We start from the raw sequence: 26,283 nt of genomic DNA, 5'->3' as shown, positions 1-26,283 counted from the left end.
TTTATCGACGAGAGAGAGAAAAGTTGGAGTGAAAACACCCAAAAGAATGTGACAAAGTTTGAGCCAAAATGGTCATGAGACAAGTGGAAATACCCAAAGAAACTGATCTAATAGCGAATTAAAACATCCACTAAAGTGAGACAAGTCAGAGTCGAAACGCCAAATAAGCCAAAGACGAGACCAAGTCAAAGCACCCACACCACAGAGACAAGTTCTAGTCAAAATGAGATAGAGTCAAACCTTAAAGAAAGTTTGAGTCAAACCCTCAAGAAACTGAGTCAAGTTTAAGTCAAAACACCGACATTACAAAGACAAGTCTGAGTATAAACACCCACAAAACTGAGTCAAGTTCAAGTCAAAATGAGAATGAGTCAAACCCCAATAAAGCTGATTCAAGTTTGAGTAAAACAAAAGTGTCAGGCAGAATGATCACCGGAGAGTGTCAAGTGTGAGTCAAACCTTCAAAAACTAAGTCAAGTCCAAGTCAAAACACAAACATGACAGAGACAAGTCCGAGTCAAAACACCCAGGACACAGAGACAAGTTCTAGTCACAATGAGAACCCCAATAAAACTGAGACAAGTTTGAGTCAAAACACCCCTGAGATGGAGACAAGTTCTAGTGAAAATGATCATGAGTAAGAGTAAAGTTTGAGTCAAAACACAGACTTGACAGAGACAAGTGCGAGTCAAAACACACACGAAACCGAGTCATGTTTGAGTCAAAACAACCACAAGAGAAAGACAAATCAGATTCAAAATACCCAGGAGACAGAGACAAGTCCAAGTAGAAATACCCAAGAAACTGATTGAATAGTGAATCGAAACCACACGAAAGTGAGACAAGTCCAAGTCAAAACACCAAAAAGTCAAAGATGAGACCAAGTCAAAGCACCCACGAGAAAGAGACAAGTTCTAGTCAAAATGATCATGAGAAAGAGTCATGTTCCAGTCAAACCCCTCAAGGAACTGAGTCAAGTTTAACTCAAAACACCGACAAGACAGAGACAAGTCCGAGTCAAAACACCCACGAAACCGAGTCATGTTTGAGTCAAAACAACCACAAGACAAAGACAAGTCCAAGTCAAAACACTCTCAAGACAGAGACAAGTTCTTGTCAAAATGAGAATGAGTCAAAGCCTTAATAAAACGGATCAAAACACTCTCAAGACAGAAACAAGTTTGAGTCAGAATACCCCACGAAACTGAGTCAAGTTCAAGTCAAAGCACCCCGAGATCGAGACAAGTTCTAGTCACAATGAGAAATAGTCAAACCCCAAAGAAACTGAGACAAGTTTGAGTCAAAACCCACAAGACAAAGACAAGTCAGAGTCAGACCGCCCTACAAAACTGAAAACAGTCAGAGTCAAAACACCCACGAAACTGAGTTCAGTTCAAGTCAATTCCGTCCACTATGTACAGAAGTGCTCTTTGCAGGAAAGCTGCAGTACAAAGATCAAAACACTGTAAAACCCTCAAATAAAAAATGAAATGCTGAATACGACTGTTTTCCTTTCTCATCAATGTCAAAAGTGTTTAAAGGAAGCAGAGACTCAGAGCAGCTGTTCTGTTTCTGTCAGAGTCCGTTAAAGGTTTGTTATCAGGCTTCGGGAATTTAACCTTTGGTCATGTGACTGGAAATAACACATTTCAGTAACATTTAAAAAAAGGAGAAGCGGATGTTAGTCAGTGTGGAAAGTCTCGAAGTGTTGTTTGCTTTATAACATCAGATTAATCCTTATTGATTATAGACAATAATCAGCTGGAACTGATACGTGTTTGTTATTAAAGTTTCATCCTTTTTGCATCTTGTTTTTTGTCGAGTATTTAATATTTTAAGTTGGCAGGAATAACAACAATCTTTGACAACAACATTTTGTTAAAAGAGCTCCACATTCACATGGAAAGTGTGTGTGTGTGTGTGTGTGTGTGTGTGTGTGTGTGTGTGTGTGTGTGTGTGTGTGTGTGTGTGTGTGTGTGTGTGTGTGCTTCTCCTTTTCAGTCTAATAGGATCAGTTTGGCCTTTTTCTCTTTTCCTGCCCCGAGAATAAAAGCATTTGCACTGACAAACACACACACACACACACACACACACACACACACACACACACACACACACACACACACACACACACACACACACACACACACACACACACACACACACACACACACACACACACATTTGCACATTCCTATACATGTGGGGACTCACATAGAACTTAAACAGGACGTTCCCTTAGGTCGGACACTTAACGTACCTCTTATCTTAACACTGAACTTAAAAGTTTAAACCCTCAAACGAACCTTTGAAGACTGAAAGATGTCCTCATAAAGATAGAAGAACAGTGTTTCCACTCTAGACAGACTGGAAGCTTTGCCAACCCTTTATAATGTGTGTGTGTGTGTGTGTGTGTGTGTGTGTGTGTGTGTGTGTGTGTGTGTGTGTGTGTGTTGTGTGTGTGTGTGTGTGTGTGTGTAGAGGGGCGTGGATTGGGGGGTACAGGAGCTTTTGTTACCGTGGGAACAGACGCTTGACGGACGGGGCACTGGACCGTTGACGTGGTAACGGGAGATTCTTATCTCTGTCAGCCAATCAGCTTCCTCCCAGAGGGAGTCTGTGTGACCCGGTGCTTTACTACACTACACCCCTCTTTCTCTCTCCCTCTGTCCCTCATGTAACTTATCACACAGGTCACAGGTTTGATTCCCACCAAAGAACAGTACTGAGCTCTTTAATTTCACTCCTCGTCAGACAAAGCTTCATTAGCAAAGTTAAAGAAACTCTTTAAAGAAGATTCTTTAGGAGGTTTAAAACACCTGCTGGTCCACAAACGGCAAGTTTTAAGAATCAGACGAGACTTTAAAAACACCTGAGAGACACAAGACAAGTCTGAGTCCAAACCTCCAGGAGACAAGTCCCGGTCAAAAGGTCCACAAGACAAGTCCTAGTCAAAATGCTAGTGAAGCCCAAACAAGTCCGAGTCAATAATCCACAAGACAAGTCTGAACGAAAAAGAAAATAAAGCAAAGTCAGAGTGAAAATCAAGACAAATCCACGCTAATAAATGCTAAAAACGCCTAAACAAGTCCAAGTCATAACGCTCACGAGTGAAAGTCTGAGTCAAAATGGTAGCAAAGCGGAGAGAAGTCAGAGTCAAAAGGTCAACGAATCTCTAAACTCAGAGACTCTTAAAGACTCAGTGAAAGATTTAACAAACCACTGAAGGAGACCTGAAGAAGAATCTGGTCTCCTCTGCTGTTAACCAACACAGCTGATCAGAATGACTCAGCTCCTCCACGGGAATCAATAAGCTCCACTGATCTGATCTCATCAGGTTTCATCTGGACGCTGCTGATTGGCTGATTATCACTGACTCTGTTTGGTCTGTCAGAGTGAATCATCCGATGAGGAAGAGGATAAAACCGACTGGTTGCCAGCAGTGTAATTATGATTAGTGCAGCCATGTTGCCGGCCAGCCCCTCCCCCCCAAATCCAATCTAATTTAATTTAATTTAATGTGAATATAACAAGGGAGTTCTGTTTCGATTAGAGACTTTATTTCCTGAATGAATGAAACACAGAAATACCTCATTAAAACTGCATCCTGTTTGGTGGAAAATCACCTGATTTCTGAATGAAATCAGACCGTTTAAAGCCAAGAACACTGATGTTAAAGAAATGAACATGTTTATATTTACAATGTTGAAATATGCCAATTTATTCAACTGAAATGTTCTGAATCAAACATAATATTTGCTGCCTGTTTCATGATCATTGATGATGGTTTTAGAGGAGGAAGATCTATGTTTTTGCACCTCACAGATGATGTTATTTTGGGTGTTGATGGAGAAGCTACAATGTTAGCGTAGCCTAGCACTGATCGATCCAAACTCCATTAAAAAAACAAGCATTTTAAAAGTTGTTTGCTTGTGGTCTTGCAGAAAGACCTGACAAAACATGAATTGAGCCTTTTTTAAGAATCGGCATCATGATGTTGTTTCATCCTTTTAATCTGTGTTTTGAAATTAAATCTCTGCAAAATCAGTTTATTTTGGGTTCATACCGCTGCAGAAAACCAGCCGACGTGCTGCCTGCTGGAGACAGTGAATATATCTGGAGAATGTTATGAACCCAGACAGGACGGCGTTTTCATTTCTCATTATATCAGGGATTTCGACAAAATGTACAAAGCAGATTTAGTGGTTATTTCATCCATGATGCATGAGATATTGTTGGTGTCTACACGGTAAATTAAGCCCCTCCCCCAAATTTGGGTCATGTTTGGTGTGAACACAGCATTATGGAAAGATGTAACTATTAACCCACATCAAGAATCCAACTACAGAGGATGCTGCATGCGCTCTAGATCGTAAAGGTCATTTGTTATTTTGGGCTGTATAAATAAAATTGACAAGAAAATTGAAAGCGCATGTTTTTAATCTTCATGTTTCCTTAATCTTAACCAAGTGCTTTAAATTCATAAATCAACTTAAACAACAGAGAGAGAACATTAATAACGTAATTTTTTGTCTTTGTAGATAATTTAATCTATACGTTTTCTCATTATGTCACCAGAAAATATATAATCTGTGGCAAATGCAGAAGAACATACAGGACATATTATTTGTAGGAAATAGAGTTGACAAAATGAAAGACATTTCTGAGGTTTGTCTCATTTTTAAGTTATAGAAAAAAGGAAAGTACCACATTCTTTGTATTATTACTGCATATTTAATGTAATTATTGCTCAATGAAAAAGAATATTTCACAAATAACAAACACGTCTGTGATTTAAAGTTGTACTTTCTCTCAGGTGTTTCACAGAGTCAACGTTGTAGGAACATTTTCAGGTTAAGTTTGTGTCTTTCTGTTGTTAAAAAATAGTGAACATATTGGAGGAAATATGAGCCGATAAGAAGCAGAACAGAGCGAGAGGATGGTTAGTTTAATGATCTTAGACTTTTATTGTTATGGCAGGTGAGAGCTTTAATCCAGCTGGATGTCTGGGTCAGATACGGGATACTGAAGCGCAGACGCCTCCCCCCCACCTCACTCCACCCGTCTGGGAGGTGGAGGTGAGCGGAGTCAGGTAGCAGCTTGTGAATGAGAGGGTTTGTGGAAAAAAGACTTGAGCAGCGTTGGACACAAAGAGGGCATTTAGAGAGCGAGGGGCCACATCTGGAGGGGAAACCGAAATACCAACCAATTAACCACAACACCTTATCCTCCCTGTGTGTGTGTGTGTGTGTGTGTGTGTGTGTGTGTGTGTGTGTGTGTGTGTGTGTGTGTGTGTGTGTGTGTGTGTGTGTGTGTGTGTGTGTGTGTGTGTGTGTGTGTGTGTGTGTAGTCAGGTTTCACTGCTCCACGCTGCATTTAAACTCAACATGTTGAATTTGTGTTTCAGCTGTTTTAGTTCTTTTTTGTTTTAGAACTTTTGAATTTTTCGTCTTTTCTTCCTCATTTTCACTTCTGAATTCTGAGAGTTTATATAATACAATATCAATATTAGAAGTTTTTCATTTATTCACAGGTTTCACATTATAAACAAGGATTTTTTTTACAATCTGTCAAATTTATTTAAGATAAATTAATGAATCCTTGTCTCTAGTTATCATGATTTAAATGATAATGATAGTATAACAAAAACATGTATAAATGCTCTTTAAATTGTTGCATCATAACTGTGCTAATTTGAAAAAAATATTTTTTTATATATTCAATAAAAGTTTTCTTTTTGCCAGCAGTCTTAGAGGTACTTGTACTTTCCATTTATTATTATTTCCATTTTCTGCTACTTTATACTTCTACTCCATCTCATAGCTTAATATTCTACTTTATTTTACTGCACTACAATCATCTGATTACCTTTGGTTTCCACTTTCAGATTAATAATACAAAATGTAATCAACAAGTAAATCTAAATTAAAATCAACAAAACTTTATTGATCCCCAGAAAGGACATTTACAATCTACCCAGTAGTATATAAAGTCATTAAAATGAGCTCCACCTTTACCTGCTGCAACATTAAAGCATCAATAATTGTAATAAAATACTCATTATATATTATTCTGCATAATGAGTACTTTGACATTTGGTACTTAAAGTATATGTTGTACTTTTACACAGAGAGATTTTTAGGTAATCCAACAGAGACTGAAATAGTCCATCAGGGTCTCAGCTATGTGTTGTATAAATAGAGTTAATGCAACGACACACACACACACACACACACACACACACACACACACACACACACACACACACTGTTCATTATGACTCTCGCATACCAGCAGAAGACTCTCACGCACATTTGTCAGGATCTCCATCAGCACAAGCAGCTGTTTGCCCGCTGACATCATTTAAGTAATAACAACTGTTGCTCCGCCCCTTCCCTCCCTGCTGCCAAGGAGGGAGGAAGAGGAAGGAGGATGTAGGGAAGGAGAAGTGAGGAAGGAAGGAAGGATGAAGGCCTCGTGATAACAATACATCAACGGTAATAAAACCCAGAAAAATACCTCCACTGCTGCTGGAATACTTCGAGTACTACTAGTACTGCAATTATTTATTGTGCAACATCACCTCAGACGTCTCTGCACACTATCAGGTTAAATTACAAACATCACACACACGGTGGTATTACTACGTTTACTGAAGTACGACATCTGAGTACTTCTTCCAGCGCCTGGATTAAATACAATGGGGTAATTCCCTGCAGTATTACGCAATGTTTTTATTTATTGTCATGTGCACAACAGTTGTTGGCCATGAACGTCTCAGATCTCAGGCTCCCTCCAACAATCCTCATTGAATATAAAAAGGAAAAACACAAAAGTAAAAATACAGAATCTGAGACATTAAAAAAGTTAAAATATATAATAATAATGGCAGAAGGTTTTTGTGGCTCAAAGAAAAGAGACATGATCAATAATAATTCCCGATCTAGACTGTTGAAGTTGATGAGGTCACTAAATATTATCTGGACGACAGTTTAGAGGCCTCGAATTCGGCATTTAGGACGTCACTGTCTTGTTTTTTTGGAACAAAAGTACGGTTGCACAAACAATGGAAATTTTATGGACGAAAACACTACTTTTAATATAATAGCATATAAAAAACACTACTTTTAATAGGAAAGCATAAGAAAAACACTACTGTTATTATGAGAACATATGAAAAACAATACTTTTGATATGATAGCATATAAAAAACACTACTTTTAACAACATAGAATAAGAAAAACAATACTTTTAAGATGGGAGCATATAAAAAAACACTACTTTTAATACAAGACCATATAAAAAACTACTTTTAATATGAAAGAATATAGTATAAAAATACTATGTTTTTTTAGTGGTTAGCACTGTCGCCTCACAGCAAGAGGGGCGGGCATATAAAAAACACTTCTTTTTATATGAGTGCATACAAAAAAATACTACTTTTAACAGGAGAATATATGAAAAATGAATATTTGTTAATGTATATAGAAATACTGCGGAGATGTTTTGACCACCATTTTAGCGGCCCCTGTGGACTAAAGCGGTAGTGTTTCTGAGCACCAGAGTTCCTTTAAAAAACCTCACGTTTTACTGCAGCAGGGTCTGACGGTCCAAAACGAAGATGAAGGAGGGTCACAGGTATTAAAGTATTTCCTGACACTAATATTATTATTACTTAGAATCAGTGGTGATTTTACACACAAACAAAAACAGACACTGAGCGCATAATGTTACTGAGCCTGTTCAACATGTGTCCTTGCAGCTCTCAACATCTGTGTGTGTGTGTGTGTGTGTGTGGTTTCATGTTTTCATCAGTTATTATTATAATCAACAACAGCTCCATCTCGTTAGTTGATTTTCCATGATTTCCTTTCAAGTATTTATTTTTCATTTTACAAAATATTTTTCTGTTCTTTGCTTTTGAAACAAACTCGACAGGAAATGAACGTCTACGTCAGAAATCAACCGTCCGATCAGAGCAGAGCAGGTTAATTACTTCACTTCACATTTCAACAGTGGTGTTTGTATATATGTATTGTATATATTTTCTTATATTTTGTATGTTTTTTAATGGACAAACATCATAAGTGTAATTCATGGCACAATCAAACAAGATCAAAACATTAGTTGTCTCTCACCGTTGACTACCGTACATATTATATTTTGAAATATAGTCTCATGGCGTCCACAGGAAGAGGCGGGACTTAACGAAACTTAACAAAATGGAACACATTAACATGTTTTTCTGATGATGATGAGGATTAATAATCTGCATTAAAACGTCCACCAACATCATCTGGATGATAGATTCAATCCTGCAGCATCAACACACACACACACACACACACACACACACACACACACACAAACACATATTTACACACACGCACACACACTGTGGTGGCAGATGGTCGCCTGAGAGGAAACACAGACACCTGAAACTCAGAGAGATTTAAACAACTAATGTAATGAAAGTAATGTAATGAAAGTGATTCTCTCTCTCTCACACTCACACACACACACACACACACACACACACACACACACACACACACACACACACACACACACACACACACTAATAAACACTCAGTAACACAAACACACTCAGTAACACACACACATACAGACACACAAACGCGCTGTCCATTTGCCAGGATTCTCATTACTCATCTCCAGTAAACGAGTGGGCCGGGCTGAACACACACACACACACACACACACACACACACACACACACACACACACACACACACACACACACACACACACACACACACACACACACACACACACACACACACACACACACACACACACACTGGTAGACAGATGGTTGACTCTGTGTGAGGAAGCTGATCTGATTCAGTACAGAGACTCCCTGTCACCTCCTCCTCCTCCTCCTCCATCTTTTTTCTTTTAAATGGTTTGAATTACATTTTATTCTCATCTCTCTTTAGATACTTTCCAAATTTCCTAAATTAACGGATCCTCTTTGCAGTCGTGAGGAAAAAACATTTCTATAAAGTTATTAGACTCTCATTTTTATAGATATTGTACAGCAGAGATTACAGATAAAAAAGTTGTAGATGATTTAAAGGGAAATACGTATTCTTCCTCTTACCTGTAGTTCCATTCATAAATCTAGATTCTTTATATCGACCATATAAATGTCTGCCTTTTCTCTTTCCAGAAATCATGACCCGGTTAGGAACTACTTTCTCTTACCTACATCCATTATCCGTATCACTACGCAGACAGAATCATCTACTCAGAGACGGGACTTAAACATTAATGGTGTCTGAGCGGTAACGTTAGCTTTAGCTCTGTGATGCTGGATGGATTAAGTCTGTGGATTATCTTCAGTAATCGGATCATCATTTCTGGAAAGAGACATTGTTGAGTTTATTTAAATACAACAAGCAGCTCACACCAAAACAATCTAATAAGAACTACAGGTCAGAGGATACATGTGTATGTGGGATTTTGGGGTGAACTGTCCCTTTAAGAAGAAAGCGAGAGTGAATATCATTCGTGAAAGACAAGTATAAAGTACTTGTACATAAGTACAATTTTACGTACCGCACCTGAGTAGTAAATCGTTTTACGCAACTTCATACGTCTTCTCCACGACATAGAATAAATACTCTGTAAATTACTGCAGTATAATTTCTCTAACTCTTTTAAAAATTACATTTAGATTTTTTTAAATGCTAAATGATTGATAGTGTTTTATTTACCTGCATTCTTCCTCTCAGTCTGCATCAAGTAATGTACTTAAAACCAATTTAGATGTATTTGTACTTCACTTGTGTATTTCCATTTTCTGCTACTTTATCCTTCTACTCCATCTCAGAGGTACATACTGTACTTTTTACTGCATTACACCATTAATCATCTCAGGACCCCTCAGATGAAGGGACCCGACCCCTATGTTGGAAACCACTGGACCAAACTGAACTTGAATGAATTCGACTTCCACTCATTGGTATTAATAATCTAATGTAAAATATAATATTAATATTCTGAGAACTCTTTACTTTCCGTACATTATTTCAATTTTGGTACTTCTGTAGTTCGGCTTTTACCTTTAATGGAATACTTTTATAGGGTGGTACTTATATATATATTATATATTATATATATTAGTACAACGATCCAACATCGCTGCTGGAAACACTTTGTGGAAGGTTGTTTAACTTTGCTGAAATAAAGCATTTATGGATACAAATTATAATAATAATGTTCTAGATCTTAAAAAATATTAAAATCATGATGCAACCAAACTAAATTATCTGCACCCGGCCAACGTTTAATATTTCCACTTTTGATAAATAACTAAAAATGGTTTTCATTTCATGATTCTAGATGTTGTCAGTTCTGTGAACGTCTGAGCCCCAAATGTCCTCGAACAGAAACAGAACAAGAGGTCAAAGGTCGCGTCGTAAAACCTAAAATCACACACACACACAGTCACATGCTGAAGGCACTGGGTCACATGTTGTCCTCCTGATACCTCTGGCACAAACACAGTGCCCAACACACACACACACACACACACACACACACACACACACACACACACACACACACACACACACACACACACACACACACATTACTTAGCATATCTCAATGTCATCACATTGCCTCAAACCAAACACTCGTTACACAGAGAGTTAAATATTATCACGATTATTGAGAATGGACCTTCTCAGTGTGTGTCCTCAGAATAAACTGGGTCATGACCTGGGGACCTAAAGTTTGTGGTAATGCTTCTTTCAAATGTTGTTGTCAAGCTAGTTTATTATATGTGGTTGCTCTTATGGTTGGAAACAGCTTGGAAAAAAAAGTCTCCATGTGACGTTATGCGCCAGATGAGGCAAAAGAAGAAGTACCCAGAGCATTTATAAACTGTAGAAATGCTACTTTTAATAAAGTAAAATATCTGTTACGTGTAAAAGTCCTGCACTCAACATCTTACTTTAGTACAAAAGTATTTGCATCAAAATATAGTTAGCAGGAAACACTGTTAACAGAGGAGCTAACCCATCGCTAACAGAGGAGCTAATATATATAAATATAAATTTGGGAAGACACCCACAGAGTAAACAGATGAAAAGTCATCTGAGTTAAACATTCACTACAGTCACATCCGTTAGCGCAGCAACTCTTTTTCAACAATGTCAAAAACATGAGTGAGTGTAAAAACATTTGTTCCTCATTGAGGCATTTTATTGAAGGTTTCCGTCTCCATAAGTCTTTAAAATAAATCATAAAATGTGTGTTATATCTGTTGCAAGTAACCAAATTCAAACAAAATAGATTTCACATTTAAAGTCGAATAATTCTCTCCTTAAATCAACAGATCAGGTGTCTGATAAGCGGTGAGTCGTTTTATTCTGAACGTAGTTCCCTTCATGTCGTTGTTTTTTAAAACATCTTCACACATGAAGTGAAGCGCTGCAGGAAACAGACTGAAACTGTGAAGCGAGTCCTCAACAGAAACCGCGAGACGCTTTCTGATGAGCGTCTGAGTGCAACCCGACCTCCCAGAGCTCCCATCAAATATTCATTAAGCTCCTCTCACAGTGTCTTGGACTCTCCAGGAAACACACACACACACACAATGTTTGTGTGTGTGTGTGTGTGTGTGCATCAACTTTATGATCTCATTACATTACTGTTAAACTACTATCTGAGTGTATCTCTTATTTAAATTAATATTATTGTTCCATAACTAATGATGGAATAATAACATTAATGCCTCGTGATAACAATTAAACTTTATTGACACTAAAAGTATCTAACGGTTCATTTAGATCTAAGAGGGTTCATCCTCTGGGGAGCAGACGCCATATTGGGATGTCTCACTCTGGACTGAAGTCACAAACACTCTTTTCTTTTTGTAGCTTCGGTCCGGTTTAAGTTACTACAAGTAGAAAGTAGCATGAAGTACAAGTACCTGGAAGTTGTACTTACAGTACTACAGTAATCTGACCTGGGCGGTGTGGAGAAAATCACAATATTTTTTATGAAATACATCAATATATTCATATTTTAGAGTTGACTATTGGTGCTTTTACTAAATATCAACACAGTGATGTTTTTTATAAATAATGTTGAAAAAGGGAAATAATAGAAAAGCCAGAAAATGACATCACTTTGCTGTAAGTGCATCCTCTAAAACCAGGAAAACACAACATTTATGCCATATGACAGTATTACAATATTATTAATCAAAGTCTCACATCATGATATTGAAATAAATTATTAATTAATTTCCCATCGCTTCTCATAGGAAAAATAAAGTTTTGAATATCTTGACTTTACTCATGGTTCTGTTTCTGCAACGAGGACATTGAACGCATCACGGACGAAGGAGGATGTCTGGGTTAAAAATTGACTTCCCTCATTAGTAGACGGATTTAGTGCAACAGTAACAGCTCGTACCATGACAACGACCTGCAGGAGTGTGTGTGAGTGTGTGAGTGTGTATTGAGAGGGGGTGGGGGGTGTCTTAGGGGTGAACGAGGCTATTTCAATCCCCCCCGAGGTTAGGGTAGCAGTTGGTCACAGACAGAGGGTGGTGCTGGTCTGGTGACTTGTGAAGAAAAAGTGGAGTGGCATCAAAATCAAACCAACCCCCTCCTCATTTTCTTCTACATTTAGAACCTCTACTCTTAGCTGTGGTGGATCACAAATCAAGCGCTCCCGTCAGTACTTCAGGTGTTGGATCTTCTCATTCACAAGAATCCTGTGAACTTCAAATGAAACAAAATCAAACCAACCTCCTCAAACAAGACCCCCCTCTCCTTTTGCATGTGATGCATCACAAATCAAGCGCTCCCTTTATTACCTCACTGCCAGAGCTTCACAAGAACAAGCATCTTTTTTTCTGCAACTAAATCAGCCAACCTTCATCTCTGCTCTCCATCTAGACCCCCTCTCCTCTAAGCAGGCATGGGATGCACAACGAACCAAGCGCTCCCCTGGTTACCTCATAAAGTGGAGCTTCTCCTTCACCTACACAGCAGCCTGTTTATTTGATCAAAAACAGACGAATCACACCAACCCCTCCTGCTCTCTTCTCCAATTAGACCCTTTCCTCTTAGCTGTTGTGGATCACAAATCAAGCGCTCCCGTCAGTTCCTCAGGTGTTCTTCTCATTCACAAGAATCCTTTGTAAGTTTGTGAAAATCAGAGCAAAGCCTGAGTTTTGTTGTACATCTGAGATGGACCTCAGGACGATGTTTGACCGTGTGGTGATTTAAAACCTTTAAATCATTCATGTTTGGATTTAAAGGTTTCAACTGGAAGATAAAGTAGGAGGTCGTTCTTGGACCTCGGCGCCGACGGAGGAGTCTGAGGGCGTGTTACCATGGAGACGACGACTTCAATTATAGGTGTGAAACAGCTATTAGGTGAGATACTGCCATGTATTATAACACACACACACACACACACACACACACACACACACACACACACACACACACACACACACACACACACACACACACACACACACACACACACACACACACACACACACACACACACACACAGCAGGGTTATTTCACCTCCTCCAGAGTTTGTAACTGAATTTTAACACATTTTAATTAATTGTGTTGTTTAATTTGCTGTCTAGTTATTTATTGAATGAAAACAAACATATCTAATTATTCAAAGACAGAAAGTTGCACCGAAACAATTACATTACATTACATTACATTCATTTAGCAGACGCTTTTCTCCAAAGCGACTTACAGTCAGTAGTATGTTACATATCATTCACCCATTCACACACTGATGACAGGCTACCATCAAGGTGCCACCATCAGACTCTAACTAACATTCATCATCCAGTCCACACCGATGGCAAGCCTTCAGGAGCAACTTGGGGTTAAGTGTCTTGCCCAAGGACACATCGACTTGCTCTCCACTACGCCTCAGTTGGTTGTACTCAATAAGAAGGTTAATTATCAATTATGTTTAATATTTTCTGGTTCCAGCTTCTGAAATATGCTGCTTTTGTCTGATTTATAATCACTTTTAACTGAATTTTATTTGGCTTTGAGATCATTCATTCAAAACCAGACATTTTAAAGATGTCAATTTGACAATTTATTGAGCAAAAGTTGTTGAAAACAGTCGTCAACTGACGTGCAGACTGTTGCAATACAAAGTCAAACGTAGTGAGGATAGATTCATGGTCCCCAGAGGACCATTATGATTTTGTTGACCTTCATGTTGCATCACTTGTAAAGGAACAACAGTGAGACTTAATGAGTTTTAATGGAACTTTATAGACACACACACACACACACACACACACACACACACACACACGCACACACACACCTGTTAGTAGATACATTCACGCTGGTTCGTATCTACAGGCTGCAGACTGTAGGGGGCGCTAGCAGGAGTTCAGACCGTTTGTCTGGTTTTGTCTTTTATTATTTTACCGACTTTTTCTTTCTTTCATTAATCTGATACAATTATTACATTTTAATATCCGTTGATTCACATTTTCCTGCCGGCTGATCAAAGCCGACAGCTGAAGGAATTAAAGTCTGTAATACCACACAAACACACTAACACACACACACACACACACACACACACACACACACACACACACACACACACACACACACACACACACAGTCATTATCAGCGTGACTGACACCTCAAACAGAAGCTTCTGTAACACAGATCACATAGTTAATCTGGAGCTCACATTACGAACACACACAAAACACACACAAAACACACACACACACACATTACAAACACACACAAAACACACACAAAACACACACACACACACACACACACACACGCACACACACACACCTCCAGACCACATCCTCTGTGCAGCAGCGTGTGCAAACTTCCTGTAAGTCGCTTTGGATAAAAGCGTCTGCTGAATGACTGTAATGTAATGTAATGTAATGTAATGTAACGTGTGAAGCAGAAACACTCGGCTCGTTTCCTGACAGTTTCATATGAGGCGAGAAACCAAAAATGAGCTGTTTTTTTGGTGAATAAAATCTCCGATGTGAACAAAGAGGTGTTTGTTTGTCAGGCTCGTTTCAAAAGAAGACGTTTAGTGTCTTTGCACTCGGCCTGTGGAGAGCTCAGAACCAGACTCCATGCAAGCTTCATCAGATTCAAAGGCTCAGTTCAGAATTAAAGGAAGATGTCAGAAAAACTTATTTTGCAGATCAAGTGAATTAAACCAAAAACTGCAAGATGAGATTCTAGGAGGAGCAGGTGGACTGATCCTTTAAGTCATTTAAGAATGGAAGATCTTGTGAAAACCCCTGTTTAACATTAAAGTACAGGGAAATAAATAAAAGTAAGATAAAAAACAACAAAATGCAAGTTAGAAAAATGACAAAAACTTCATGTATTCTGAGGGAAACCGTGTGCAGCAGTCGTAGTAGAAAGTATAGCGCGTGTATATAGATTGTAAATATAACAAAATATAAACAAGAAAGATTATCAATGTGGTGCAAAAATGTAAATGTAAACATGTTAACAGAAAAGTAAAAATTCAAAATATAACCATATATATATATATATATATACACACACAGCGGGTAAAATAAGTATTTAACACCTCACCATTTTTCTCAGTAAATATATTTCTAAAGGTGCTATTGACATGAAATTTTCACCAGATGTCGGTAACAACCCAAGTAATCCATACATACAAAGAAAACCAAACAAATAAGACGAAGACAAAAGAGGAGAGGATGAAGATGAGGGAGTTTAGATGGAGGGATGAGGAGGAAGAGGATGTGAAATATGGGAAAGTAGGTCAAGAGGACAAAACAGCAAGAGGCTGACTATCAATGTATATTAATGTTAGTATATTTATACATGTGTATATTTATTTATGTGTTTAACTGTGGATGTTTATTTAAATGTGAGGTGTATACATGTGGATAAGTGTATATAACTGAATATACATATGTACACATGTGTATAAGTATATATAAATTTAATGAATGTGTGAAAATGTGTTTTTAAATGTATTTAAATGTGTTTAAGTTTGTATTTGTGTGTATAAATTGTATATAAATGTGCATAAATGTGTGTAAGGTTGTATTTAAATGTATTTGAATGTGTATAAGTTTGTATTAGTGTGTTTAAATGTGTATTAATGTGTCAAAGTGTGTATATGTATGTGTATAAATGTGTATGTAAATGAGTATACATGTGTATAAGTGTATATAAAGGTGTATAAATGTGTATGTTTGTGTATAAATGTGTGTCTAAATGTGTATTTGAATGTGTATGTGTGTGTATAAATGTGTGTACTGAGTTACAACAAAGGAAAGAGGAGTGAAAGCAGAGAGAAGATCAATACTCAGAGAGGAGAGTCTCCCTTCTTCTTCTGTGGTTTTCTGACCACTAACACTAATCATATAGTACATTACATTACAGTCATTTAGCAGACGCTAGTACTACTACAGCCAGTACTGCAGGACACAGAAGTACTACTGAAGCTGCAGACGGCAGTAGAGTTTCATCTACACATTCAATAACTTCCTAATCTTTCTTTATTAGAAATGTTCAAAACATTCAGGTATCAGCTTCTCAGATTTATGCTCAGATTTCAGATTTAAATTCGGCACCGCCAAAGGTTTGAAACGCACAAAGACACGTTTTATACACACACACACACACACACACACACACACACACACACACACACACACACACACACACACACACACACACACACACACACACACACACACACAGCTCTATTTTTACTGTAACAGAATAACTGAATTACACGGATCAGTTCAAAGCGCCACAGAGGAAAGTAAAACCAAGGTTATGACAGTTAAACAATGCCAGGCAGGATATGTATGTGTGTGTGTGTGTGTGTGTGTGTGTGTGTGTGTGTGTGTGTGTGTGTGTGTGTGTGTGTGTGTGTGTGTGTGTGTGTGTGTGTGTGTGTGTGTGTGTGTGTGTGAGTTTGACACCGTGTGTGACAGGAGGACAAGCATGTTCACTCCCAGAGTAAAAGAGGCCGATGTGTCATCTAATCGCTATGAGCCGTCCGCTGTTTGCATGTTGTAAACCAATCAGTGTGTGTGTGTGTGTGTGTGTGTGTGTGTGTAGATAACATTTTCTTTAAACAGCCAATCAGAGGGTCGGATCACCAAAAGGTGTTGACCTCTGACCTCACGGCGCTGTTAACATGACATCACTGCTGCAGCCTCAGAGGAATGAATAAATCAAACGCACCTTCTGTCTGCAGCTCCACTGACTGAACTAATTTACCCTGAGTGCTACGACACCGACACACACAAACACTACCACACACACACACACACACCGCCACACACACACTAATGCTCTGACACACACACACACACACACACACACACACACACACACACTCCTCCTGGTTAACTGCCATCAGAGTGTGAATCAATCTCCGCTCTGCAGCAGAAACACTCCTTCGTCCAGAAAGGATGTGGAGAGGAGCATTATGGGAGTGAACGCTGAGGTGTGTGTGTGTGTGTGTGTGTGTGTGTGTGTGTGTGTGTGTGTGTGTGTGTGTGTGTGTGTGTGTGTGTGCGTCTGTGTGACAGCAGGAAGATGGATGAGTCACAGTAATGTCTGATTCCTCTGAACTTTGGGACTAATCTCAGGCTTTTGGCATCTTCAGGTTCCTCTCAGAACATACTGTTGTACTCTGTGTAGTACTCTGTAGTACATGATAGTGTACTGCAGTACTACACAGTAGGACTATTTAACCAAACATTATAAAACTCTCTTATCATTCTGATTTTAGTCGCCTGTTCAGTTCATTTTGTCTCGTAACCTTCAAACAGCTCGTTTTGTTCCTTTGATCTGATAAATTTGTAAAATAAATGTTTAATCTGCATTTTTCTTTCTTTTCTCACAAATAAATAATTACGCTGCAGATTATGAACCATTGTTTTCATCTCTGTGCTGATTCTTATCGGCAAACTTCCGGAGAAAGTTTCCATGTTATTTTTTGGGGCTTTGATTCACAGATTATAATCTGGATTTGTTTCTACTGAACGTGTTCGCTGTGATTTAACGACACGATATTAAATATAAAGACAGCGTCTTTGTTTTAAACACCGAACAGCTCTTTTCATTTCAAAACAATGATTTCACATAATTAATAGATTCTTTTGATTTTTTATTGTAAATTCTTATTTTATATATTTTACTTTTACAGTATTTGTTCTTTGTTATGCACCAAAACTTTAAAGCATATTATTCTTTGTTTGTCAAAAACCTCCATGACAATAAACCTGATACTGATTCTTGTTGTTGAGTTTTCTCTTCTGTTAAAAAAAACTCAAAAACAACAAACTGCTGTTTTCCTCCAAAGATGACATGTTTTCTCTCTCTGATGCTGAGATGTTGGGGATCGATGATGTGGCGTTCAGGGGGCGTGGGGAAAGATAGAATACGTTGGTGGTTGTGATTTAATTTAAGACTGAACTGGAGCTTAAATAGTTTCTGCATTTGATTTTTGTGTGAAAAGTTTAAACGTAAAACTCAAAATAAAACCCAAAGTTATTACGAGGTGGAGTCGATTAACAGCCGTGTTCAGTGATTTAAATCGATCCTACATCGCCTTAAACTACTCACAGACATTTTCTAATTACTTCTTATCTTGTGTGTTTAATTAGTTTTATTATCTGAGTTTCTTACTAAGTATTTTATGTATTTATAGCCTGAATAAATTATATGAAAGCAGCTGAAAAATGTTGAAATGTGAATTTAAACTACATTGTAAAAGAGTCTGAAATCAAAATGAAATATTGTGAGTTATTATGTATTTGTCACGCCAAACATTTAAAAAATAAATGTATGCTTCATCTTCTGGCTTCGAAATGTCAAATGAATTGTACACTGAATTCCAGGGAATAGAACAGAAAAAGCTTTTTCTTATCTCCCTGACTTTCCACAAATATCTATATAAGATATAAGTTATTAAAAATAATAATCATCTAAAAATCCAGTTCTTCTTCTTCTTCTTCTCTTACAAAACTAAAGTATGTGAACGTCAGTAAACAGATCAGAGATGTTAAATCTGAACGGACGAGTCTGAACACGTCTGACACACACACACACACACACACACACACACACACACACACACACACACACACACACACACACACACACACACACACACACACACACACACACACACACACAGAATACTGATGTAACGTGTGTTTTCTCAGAACAAGTGAGTGGAAACGGTTGAAACCTTGAGATCAAAACAAACAAAGTCCTCAGATCTCTGACTAAACATTAAAAATACCACAATGAGTGAAAGCAGCAGAATGTAGTTTAAAGTATTTCAGAGTGTTTAAGTCTGAAACCTAAAAGAGGATTTTAGATGTTTGAGCTAAACTTTCCAAACCTAGCAGCTCCCCTCCCCCCCGGTGTGTGTTGCATCACAAACCAAGTGCTCCCTCTGTCTCCTCATGAGCTGGAGAGAGACTTTAAGAACCTGGAATCAGAGAATTGTGACACAGATTTATTGATTTTTGATCATCAATGTTTCTGTCGGACCGCCCTCCGGCCTTTAGAGGGTTAATAAAAACAGAACCATGTTTGAATCCTTTAAATCAGAGACAGGAGGAAGTGATGAAAGGAGCAGAATGATGGAATAACAGATGTGACTGGAGGAGAAGCAGATCTGCTCTGAGGGTTTTTGTGTTTCATCAACAGAGAAAAGTTTTCTGCACGCAAAGAGTTCATTTGATTTGTTTCTCAGCGTCTCAACGTGTGAAGCAGCTGCGTTCACAGACTAAGCTCCTCTCGGGGATGTTGTTGCTTTAATCTACGGGACCGCCTGATATCTAAATTACTTAACGAGTTTCCATGTGTGAAACTGATATGATCAATAGATGATTATCAGTGGAACTGACTTCATATTTCCTCTGTGAGTCGGGAGGAAGATCAGCAAAGATCATAAACGAAGATAAATCACAGCAGATTTATGAGAAAAATGTGATCAGAAATCTAATTAATATTGTCTTCTACCGTCTGACTCCTCCCCACTGGTGTGTGCTGTGTTTAAAAACAAGCACTCCCCTTTATAAAGCTGCTGAGCATCCCAACATTTTTGCATTTCTTAGCTCAACTTCAATGCAAACTAGAAAACATTTTCATGAACACACAAAACCTGAACCCCACCCCTCTGACCCGGGCGTGAAATGCATCACAAACCAAGCGCCCTCCTCTTTGCTCCAGAGCAGCCTGGTTCTCCACCTGCAGAACCCCACGGAGCGCAGCAGACTGGAGCTCCAGACATCATCCTTTCAACAGCAGCTGCACACCGCTCCCCTGCTGTGTGATGAATTACAAACCAAGCGCTCCTTTTCCTTTTTCTTTTTTATTCTGTTCCTGCAGCAGAAAATTATTCAAAACAACCAGCAGCTGCATAAATCTGCTCTTCCTCATCCATCCCTCTACCTCCACCTCCCTCACAGGCTTGCAAACCAAGCGCACCCATGGACCTGACAGCTGAGCCTGCAGCAGTAAACACACACACAAACACACACACACACAACACACACACACACACACACACACACACACACACACACACACACACACACACACACACACATCTGTAAACACACACACACCTTAATCCTGCAATCACAGCTTCACACAAACAGCTGAACACTGCAACATAACAGTGCAAGCCTTGAGGCCAGGCCTGTTAAACACCATAAATCAAGCGCCCCCTTGCCCCGTTGGGCAGCTGACAGTGCAGCCTGCAGATTACCTGTGTGTTAACCTCCACACTATCTCTTCTCTTGCAGGCCTGCTATGGATCATAAATGAAGCACGCCCTTCTGACTCTCAGTCCAAACTCCCCTTGGCTCTCTTTCACATCACAAAACAAGCGCCCCCCTTTCTCTCCTCTGTAGCAGCTGAAGAGGTTAGGCCTCCAACCCGACCAACCCTCTGCTCTAGCATGTCATGCATCACAAACCAAGCGCTCCCTTTACCTTTCAAGTCAAAACTTTGTTAACATCCTCACATTGTTCAAACAGACCAACCCTCCCTCAGACAGTGAAAGCTGTCTCTAATCAAGCGCTCCCTTGAGGCTGCTCTCCCTCCAGGTTTAAGTCAGAAGTGTATGCAAAGTTCAAGCTATAACACCTCCCCTCATCTTATGTATGCACCTCCCCTCTCTCCTCGCAGCATTAAAAACCAAGCGCTCCCTTGATAGCTTCCTCTCAACATCTTTTCTTTTTTCAAAGTGTAACTGCAAAATCAAACAAACCCCTCCTCTCTGCCCCTCCTCCATCTAGACCCTCTCCCTAACGTGGCACTGAGGCCCACAGAAAACAAGCGCTCCCTTGATGAATGGATGTATGGAGCAACTCTTTTCACCTTCATTCATCCTGTAATTGCAACAAAAATCAAACAAACCCCTTGTCTCCGTCCTCCCCATCTATGCACGCACTGCATCGCAAACCAAGCGCTCCCTTCACCTCCAGAGTCTCCAACCTTTACTAACATCCAGAACTCTTCTCCTTCTTGATCCTGACTTTTCAGCTGCCATGTGGGACACCACAAACCAAGCGCTCCTCTGAATACTGAAATCAAACACTCTTGATCACCTGAGAACGAGAGTTTCCTTTTTCATGTTTCATCAAACCACAAAGTGGAGCTGCAACAAAATCAAACCAACCCCTCCTCTTCTAAATCTCCCTGCTCCAACGTGACTCTCTCCACCCAGCTGGCATGCACTGTATCACAAACCAAGTGCTCCCTTCATTCCCTCAGAACCTGGAGCTCCATGCACATAAAGCATCATTCTGCTGTATGTCTGCAAAACACAGTGGAGAGGCAACAAAATCAAGCCAACCCTCTTTCCATCTTCTTGACTTGCCCCCCGCAGGTGGTGTGTGGGGGCAAACCAAGCGCTCCCTTCATGTAGACAGGCCTCTTGTGTTTTTATCCTGAAGCTGCAACAAAGTAAACAAACCCCTCCTCTCTCTCCTGCTGTCATCTAGACACCAAGCTGGCATGTGGTGCGTCACAAACCAAGCGCTCCCTCATAAAGTGGAGCTTCCCCACACATGAAGAGAAACATTTGTAGAAGGATCAATGTGGAGTTGCAAGAAAATCAAACCAACCCTTCCTCCCTTCTTCTCCAGCTAGACCCTCTCCTCTTAGCTGTGGTGGGTCACATATCAAGCGCTCCCGTCAGTACCTCAGGTGTTGGATCTTCTCATTGACAAGAATCCTGTGTGTGTGTTTTTACTGAAACAACTCAAATGAAACAAAATCAAACAACCTCCTCCAACAAGACCCTCTGCGTGTGATGCATCCCAAATCAAGCGCTCCCTTAATCACCTCCCTGCTGGAGCTTCATAAGAACAAGATCTTCAGCCAACCTTCACCTCTCCTCTCCATCCAGACCCCTCCCCTCTAAACAGGCATGTGATGCACAACGAACCAAGCGCTCCCCTGTATTACCTCATAAAGTGGAGCTTCCCTTCACATGCACAGCAGCATTTATTCATTTTACCAACAAGCACAAAGTGGAATCAAACCAACCCCCTTTTCTCCTGCCTCACAAATCAAGCGCTCCCTCTAACACCTCACTGCTGGAGCTGCACATGCAAAAGCATCTTGTGTTTCTTTCTGCAACAAATCCCCCCCCCCTCTCTTATCTCCTTCACCATGTCTCACCTCTAATAAACCCCTCTCCCCTTATCTTGCATGCAAAGCATCACAAAACCAAGCGCTCCCTCTCCTCCACCTCAACGCCTGAGCTTACCCTCTCCATCTCCAGCATCACTTGTTATTTCTGCAACCAAATCAAACCCCCCCACCCATGCAGACCCTCTCCTCTCAGCTGTGGTGCCTCACAAATCAAGCGCTCCCTCTAACACCTCACAGCTGCACATGCAAAAGCATCTTGTGTTGTTTTCTGCAACAACCCCCCCTCTCTCTTATCTCCTTCACCATGTCTCACCTCTAATAACCCCCCCCCCCCCACCCCTTCCATCCTCCATCCTCCATCCACCCTCTCCTCTCAGCTGGCATGTGCTGCATCACAAATGGAGCGCTCCTTTCACCTCCAGACCATCTCAAGCCTGCATCCTCCCCTCTCATCCTCTCATCATCTCATCATCTCATCTCTCATCCTCTCATCATGTCATCTGTGTTCTGCAACATGCATGCACACACACACACACACACACACACACACACACACACACACACACACACACACACACACACACACACACACACACACACACACACACACACACACACACTCTCACCTCTGGAGCTGCTGAAGGCGGTGTACCAGGACAGGGAGACCAGCCCGCACAGCCCGAACAACAAGACCGTCAGGAAGGAGACATTTCGGAGCCTCATCTCCGGAGCACCGGGAGCATGTCCGCACCGAGAGGGGGAGGAGGAGGAGGAGGAGGAGGAGGAGGAGGAGAGGAGGAGAGAGAGGCAGGTAGAGAGAGAGAGAGAGAGAGAGAGAGAGAGAGGCGGGCGGAGCTGTTGCAGGCTGGGCAGCAGCAGCGACACTGAGAGAGAGAGAGAGAGAGACAGAGAGAGACAGAGAGAGAGGGGGGGAGGAGACAGAAACAGGTAGAGAGACATCAGAGGAGAGAGAGAGAGAGAGAGAGAGAAAATGTGCTTTAATTCTAATTATAATAATCAATATGAAGCATATGAAACCAGATTACAAATAAAGATAATACACATACATTGTGTATAAAACACAGAAAAAATATATAATAAATTGATGTGTTCATTTGTGTTTTTGTTGTATGTAATATATATATATAATGAAAAAAATAAAGACAAAGAAAAAACACTGTTAAAGTAGAGTTGGGGGTTTTTTTTTTTTTTTTTTATTGTCGATAATGTGCTTTATAATTTTAGTTATGTTTTAAAGTTAAAGTTTGTTATTATCATGAAAAAAGTGCATAAAGACAATAATAATGTGCTTTATAATTTTAAATTAAAGTTATGTTATTATCATCATTGATTTGTTTAGAGAGAGAGAGAGAGAGAGAGAAAATGTGCTTTAATTATAATTATAATAATCAATATGAAGCATATAAAACCAGATTACAAATAAAGATAATACACATACATTGTGTATAAAACAGAAAAAAATATATAATAAATTGATGTGTTCATTTGTGTTTTTGTTGTATGTATATATATATATATATAATTAAAAAAATAAAGACAAAGAAAAAAAAACACTGTTAAAGTAGAGTTGGTGGTTTTTGATTTTTTTTTTTATTGTCGATAATGTGCTTTATAATTTTTAATTAAAGATATGTTATTATCATGAAAAAAAAGTGCATTTGATTTGTTTACTAAATAAAAGTTCTGCTCCACCAATCACGTTTCATGTCTCTGATTGGTATGAGCTAAGCCCCGCCCCCTCCTTAATTAGCGTTTGTCATACCATCAAAAAAAACCTCCAGTTTACCTTTTATCACACTGTAATGTTTGAAATGTGTCCTTATAAAAATGCAGCGATAAATCATTTATCCGTAGTAATTAATAACGATAAATCTCCATTTCTAGTGACCTTTAACTCAGTTAAATGAAGTTCACTCAAATTAAATTTCCTTCTAGGAGTCAAAGTATAAATGACCATTAAATGGAAATACTCATGAAAAGGTTGACGTACAACACATATTCACTTTAATACAGTTCTTGAGAAAATGGAAAAAAGAGGACAGTGTAAAGACTCTGACAAACACGCAGTTTTGAATATATATATTTTCTACAACAAAGTAACACAGTGTTGAATTCTTTATGGTTTGGTTCCCCTAATGTGGTATTTTCCAGCTGTTTACCTGCAGAAGGAGGAATAAAAAGCTGCTGTTTGCTTTCAGAGGTGGTTGGTTTTTGTATTAAAGCTGTTTTATTTCAACTGTATGCTGTACATTTAATTAAAAGGTGAAGATCTCAGCCTCAGAGAAAAAAGCATAAGAGGATTTATCAAAATGATGAACTATTCTTTTAACTATGAACAAAAAATTAACAAATAAAGACCATTTAATAGAAGATAATAAAGCATTCATTCATCATCCTCTGCTGCTTTCATTCTGCACATATAGTATAATATAATATAATATAATATAATATAATATAATATAATATAATATAATATAATATGCTGTGGGAAACCCTCCAGTTACTCTGCGCTTTACTCTGAAGGTAATGTTTGTTTTTTAAACTTTAATCAAGAGAACAGCTGTTGTTTTTATTAGTTTTCTTTATTGATTTTAATTTCATCCTCTAACATGTTTTTTTTCTCTCTCCCACCGTTCTGTGTTATTAAAAAGCAATAAAAAGAGGAATTAATAAATAAAGATTTCCCACAATTTAATAATATCTTGTGCTGTCTGACCAGAAGCTCTCTTTCCGTTTTTCATCTTATTTTGTTTATTGACTTTTTCCCTCTGTTGACAGTTTATGTTTTGGTGAATTGTGTTTATTTATTTTGCAGGGACTCCAGAACGCAGTCTGCAGCGCCACCTGGTGGTCAGGACGAAAACATACATGAAGTTTCATGCAAAGTTAAATTACCACATTCAAACAGCGAATAAAGACTCTGCTGTTTCAAAGATCTGTTCAGGAGTTTTTTGGGGCTCTTTGATTTAGTCAGAATGTGTTTTGCTGCTGTTTTCATCAGTATTTATTATAACTAAGCGGTTCCCAACCTGTAGAGGAGACACAGAATATAAAGATATATATATCAAATATAAGGATGAGAAAGTATATTAAACAAGTTTTGCTGTACTTAATAGAAGTCTGACCCACATTATTGCTTTCTCGTCACGTTTAACTGGCTGTCTCATTCTATATAATTGTAAATCTGCAGGTTTGAGGAGGTGATGGTTCATTTGAAGTTGGAAAAGCTCAGATTTACTCACGCTGATAAAATATATGCAATATCCTGCCAACTGCTTTGAAAAGCATCTTATTATTATGTATCTGCAGTATTTACATAAACTACTACTTTTTAATTTTTTTGTTAAGTGAAGAAAGAACTTGCAAGGTGAATGTAATTTTAAAAAAAGTGAAAAAAATTTTTATTTTTATTTTTATTTTTATTTTTATTTTTTTTTATTTTTATTTTTATTTTTATTTTTTTTTTATTTTATTTTTTTTATTTCCAATCTTGGTTTGTTGGCTAGGGTGGGCTGTGTGGGATGCCCATGCTTGCAGTCAAGG

At 38.9% G+C, this 26,283-nt stretch overlaps 1 protein-coding gene across 1 annotated transcript in view; it reads right to left on the bottom strand.

The window, feature by feature from the left end:
- Positions 1-23,474, bottom strand: part of mgat4b (alpha-1,3-mannosyl-glycoprotein 4-beta-N-acetylglucosaminyltransferase B) — an 84,171-nt gene extending 60,697 nt beyond the window's left edge. The window contains exon 1 of the mRNA XM_054597800.1: positions 23,346-23,474. Coding sequence (XP_054453775.1) covers positions 23,346-23,442 — 97 coding nt within the window. The 5' untranslated portion in view covers positions 23,443-23,474. The remainder of the gene's footprint in view (positions 1-23,345) is intronic.
- Between the last annotated feature and the right edge of the window lie 2,809 nt (positions 23,475-26,283).

The sequence above is a fragment of the Anoplopoma fimbria genome, chromosome 4, assembly GCF_027596085.1.
Source record: "Anoplopoma fimbria isolate UVic2021 breed Golden Eagle Sablefish chromosome 4, Afim_UVic_2022, whole genome shotgun sequence".
In the NCBI taxonomy this organism is placed as follows: Eukaryota; Metazoa; Chordata; class Actinopteri; order Perciformes; family Anoplopomatidae; genus Anoplopoma; species Anoplopoma fimbria.
Note: the sequence above shows the minus strand (reverse complement) of the source record. Positions and strands in the feature narration are given on the sequence as shown.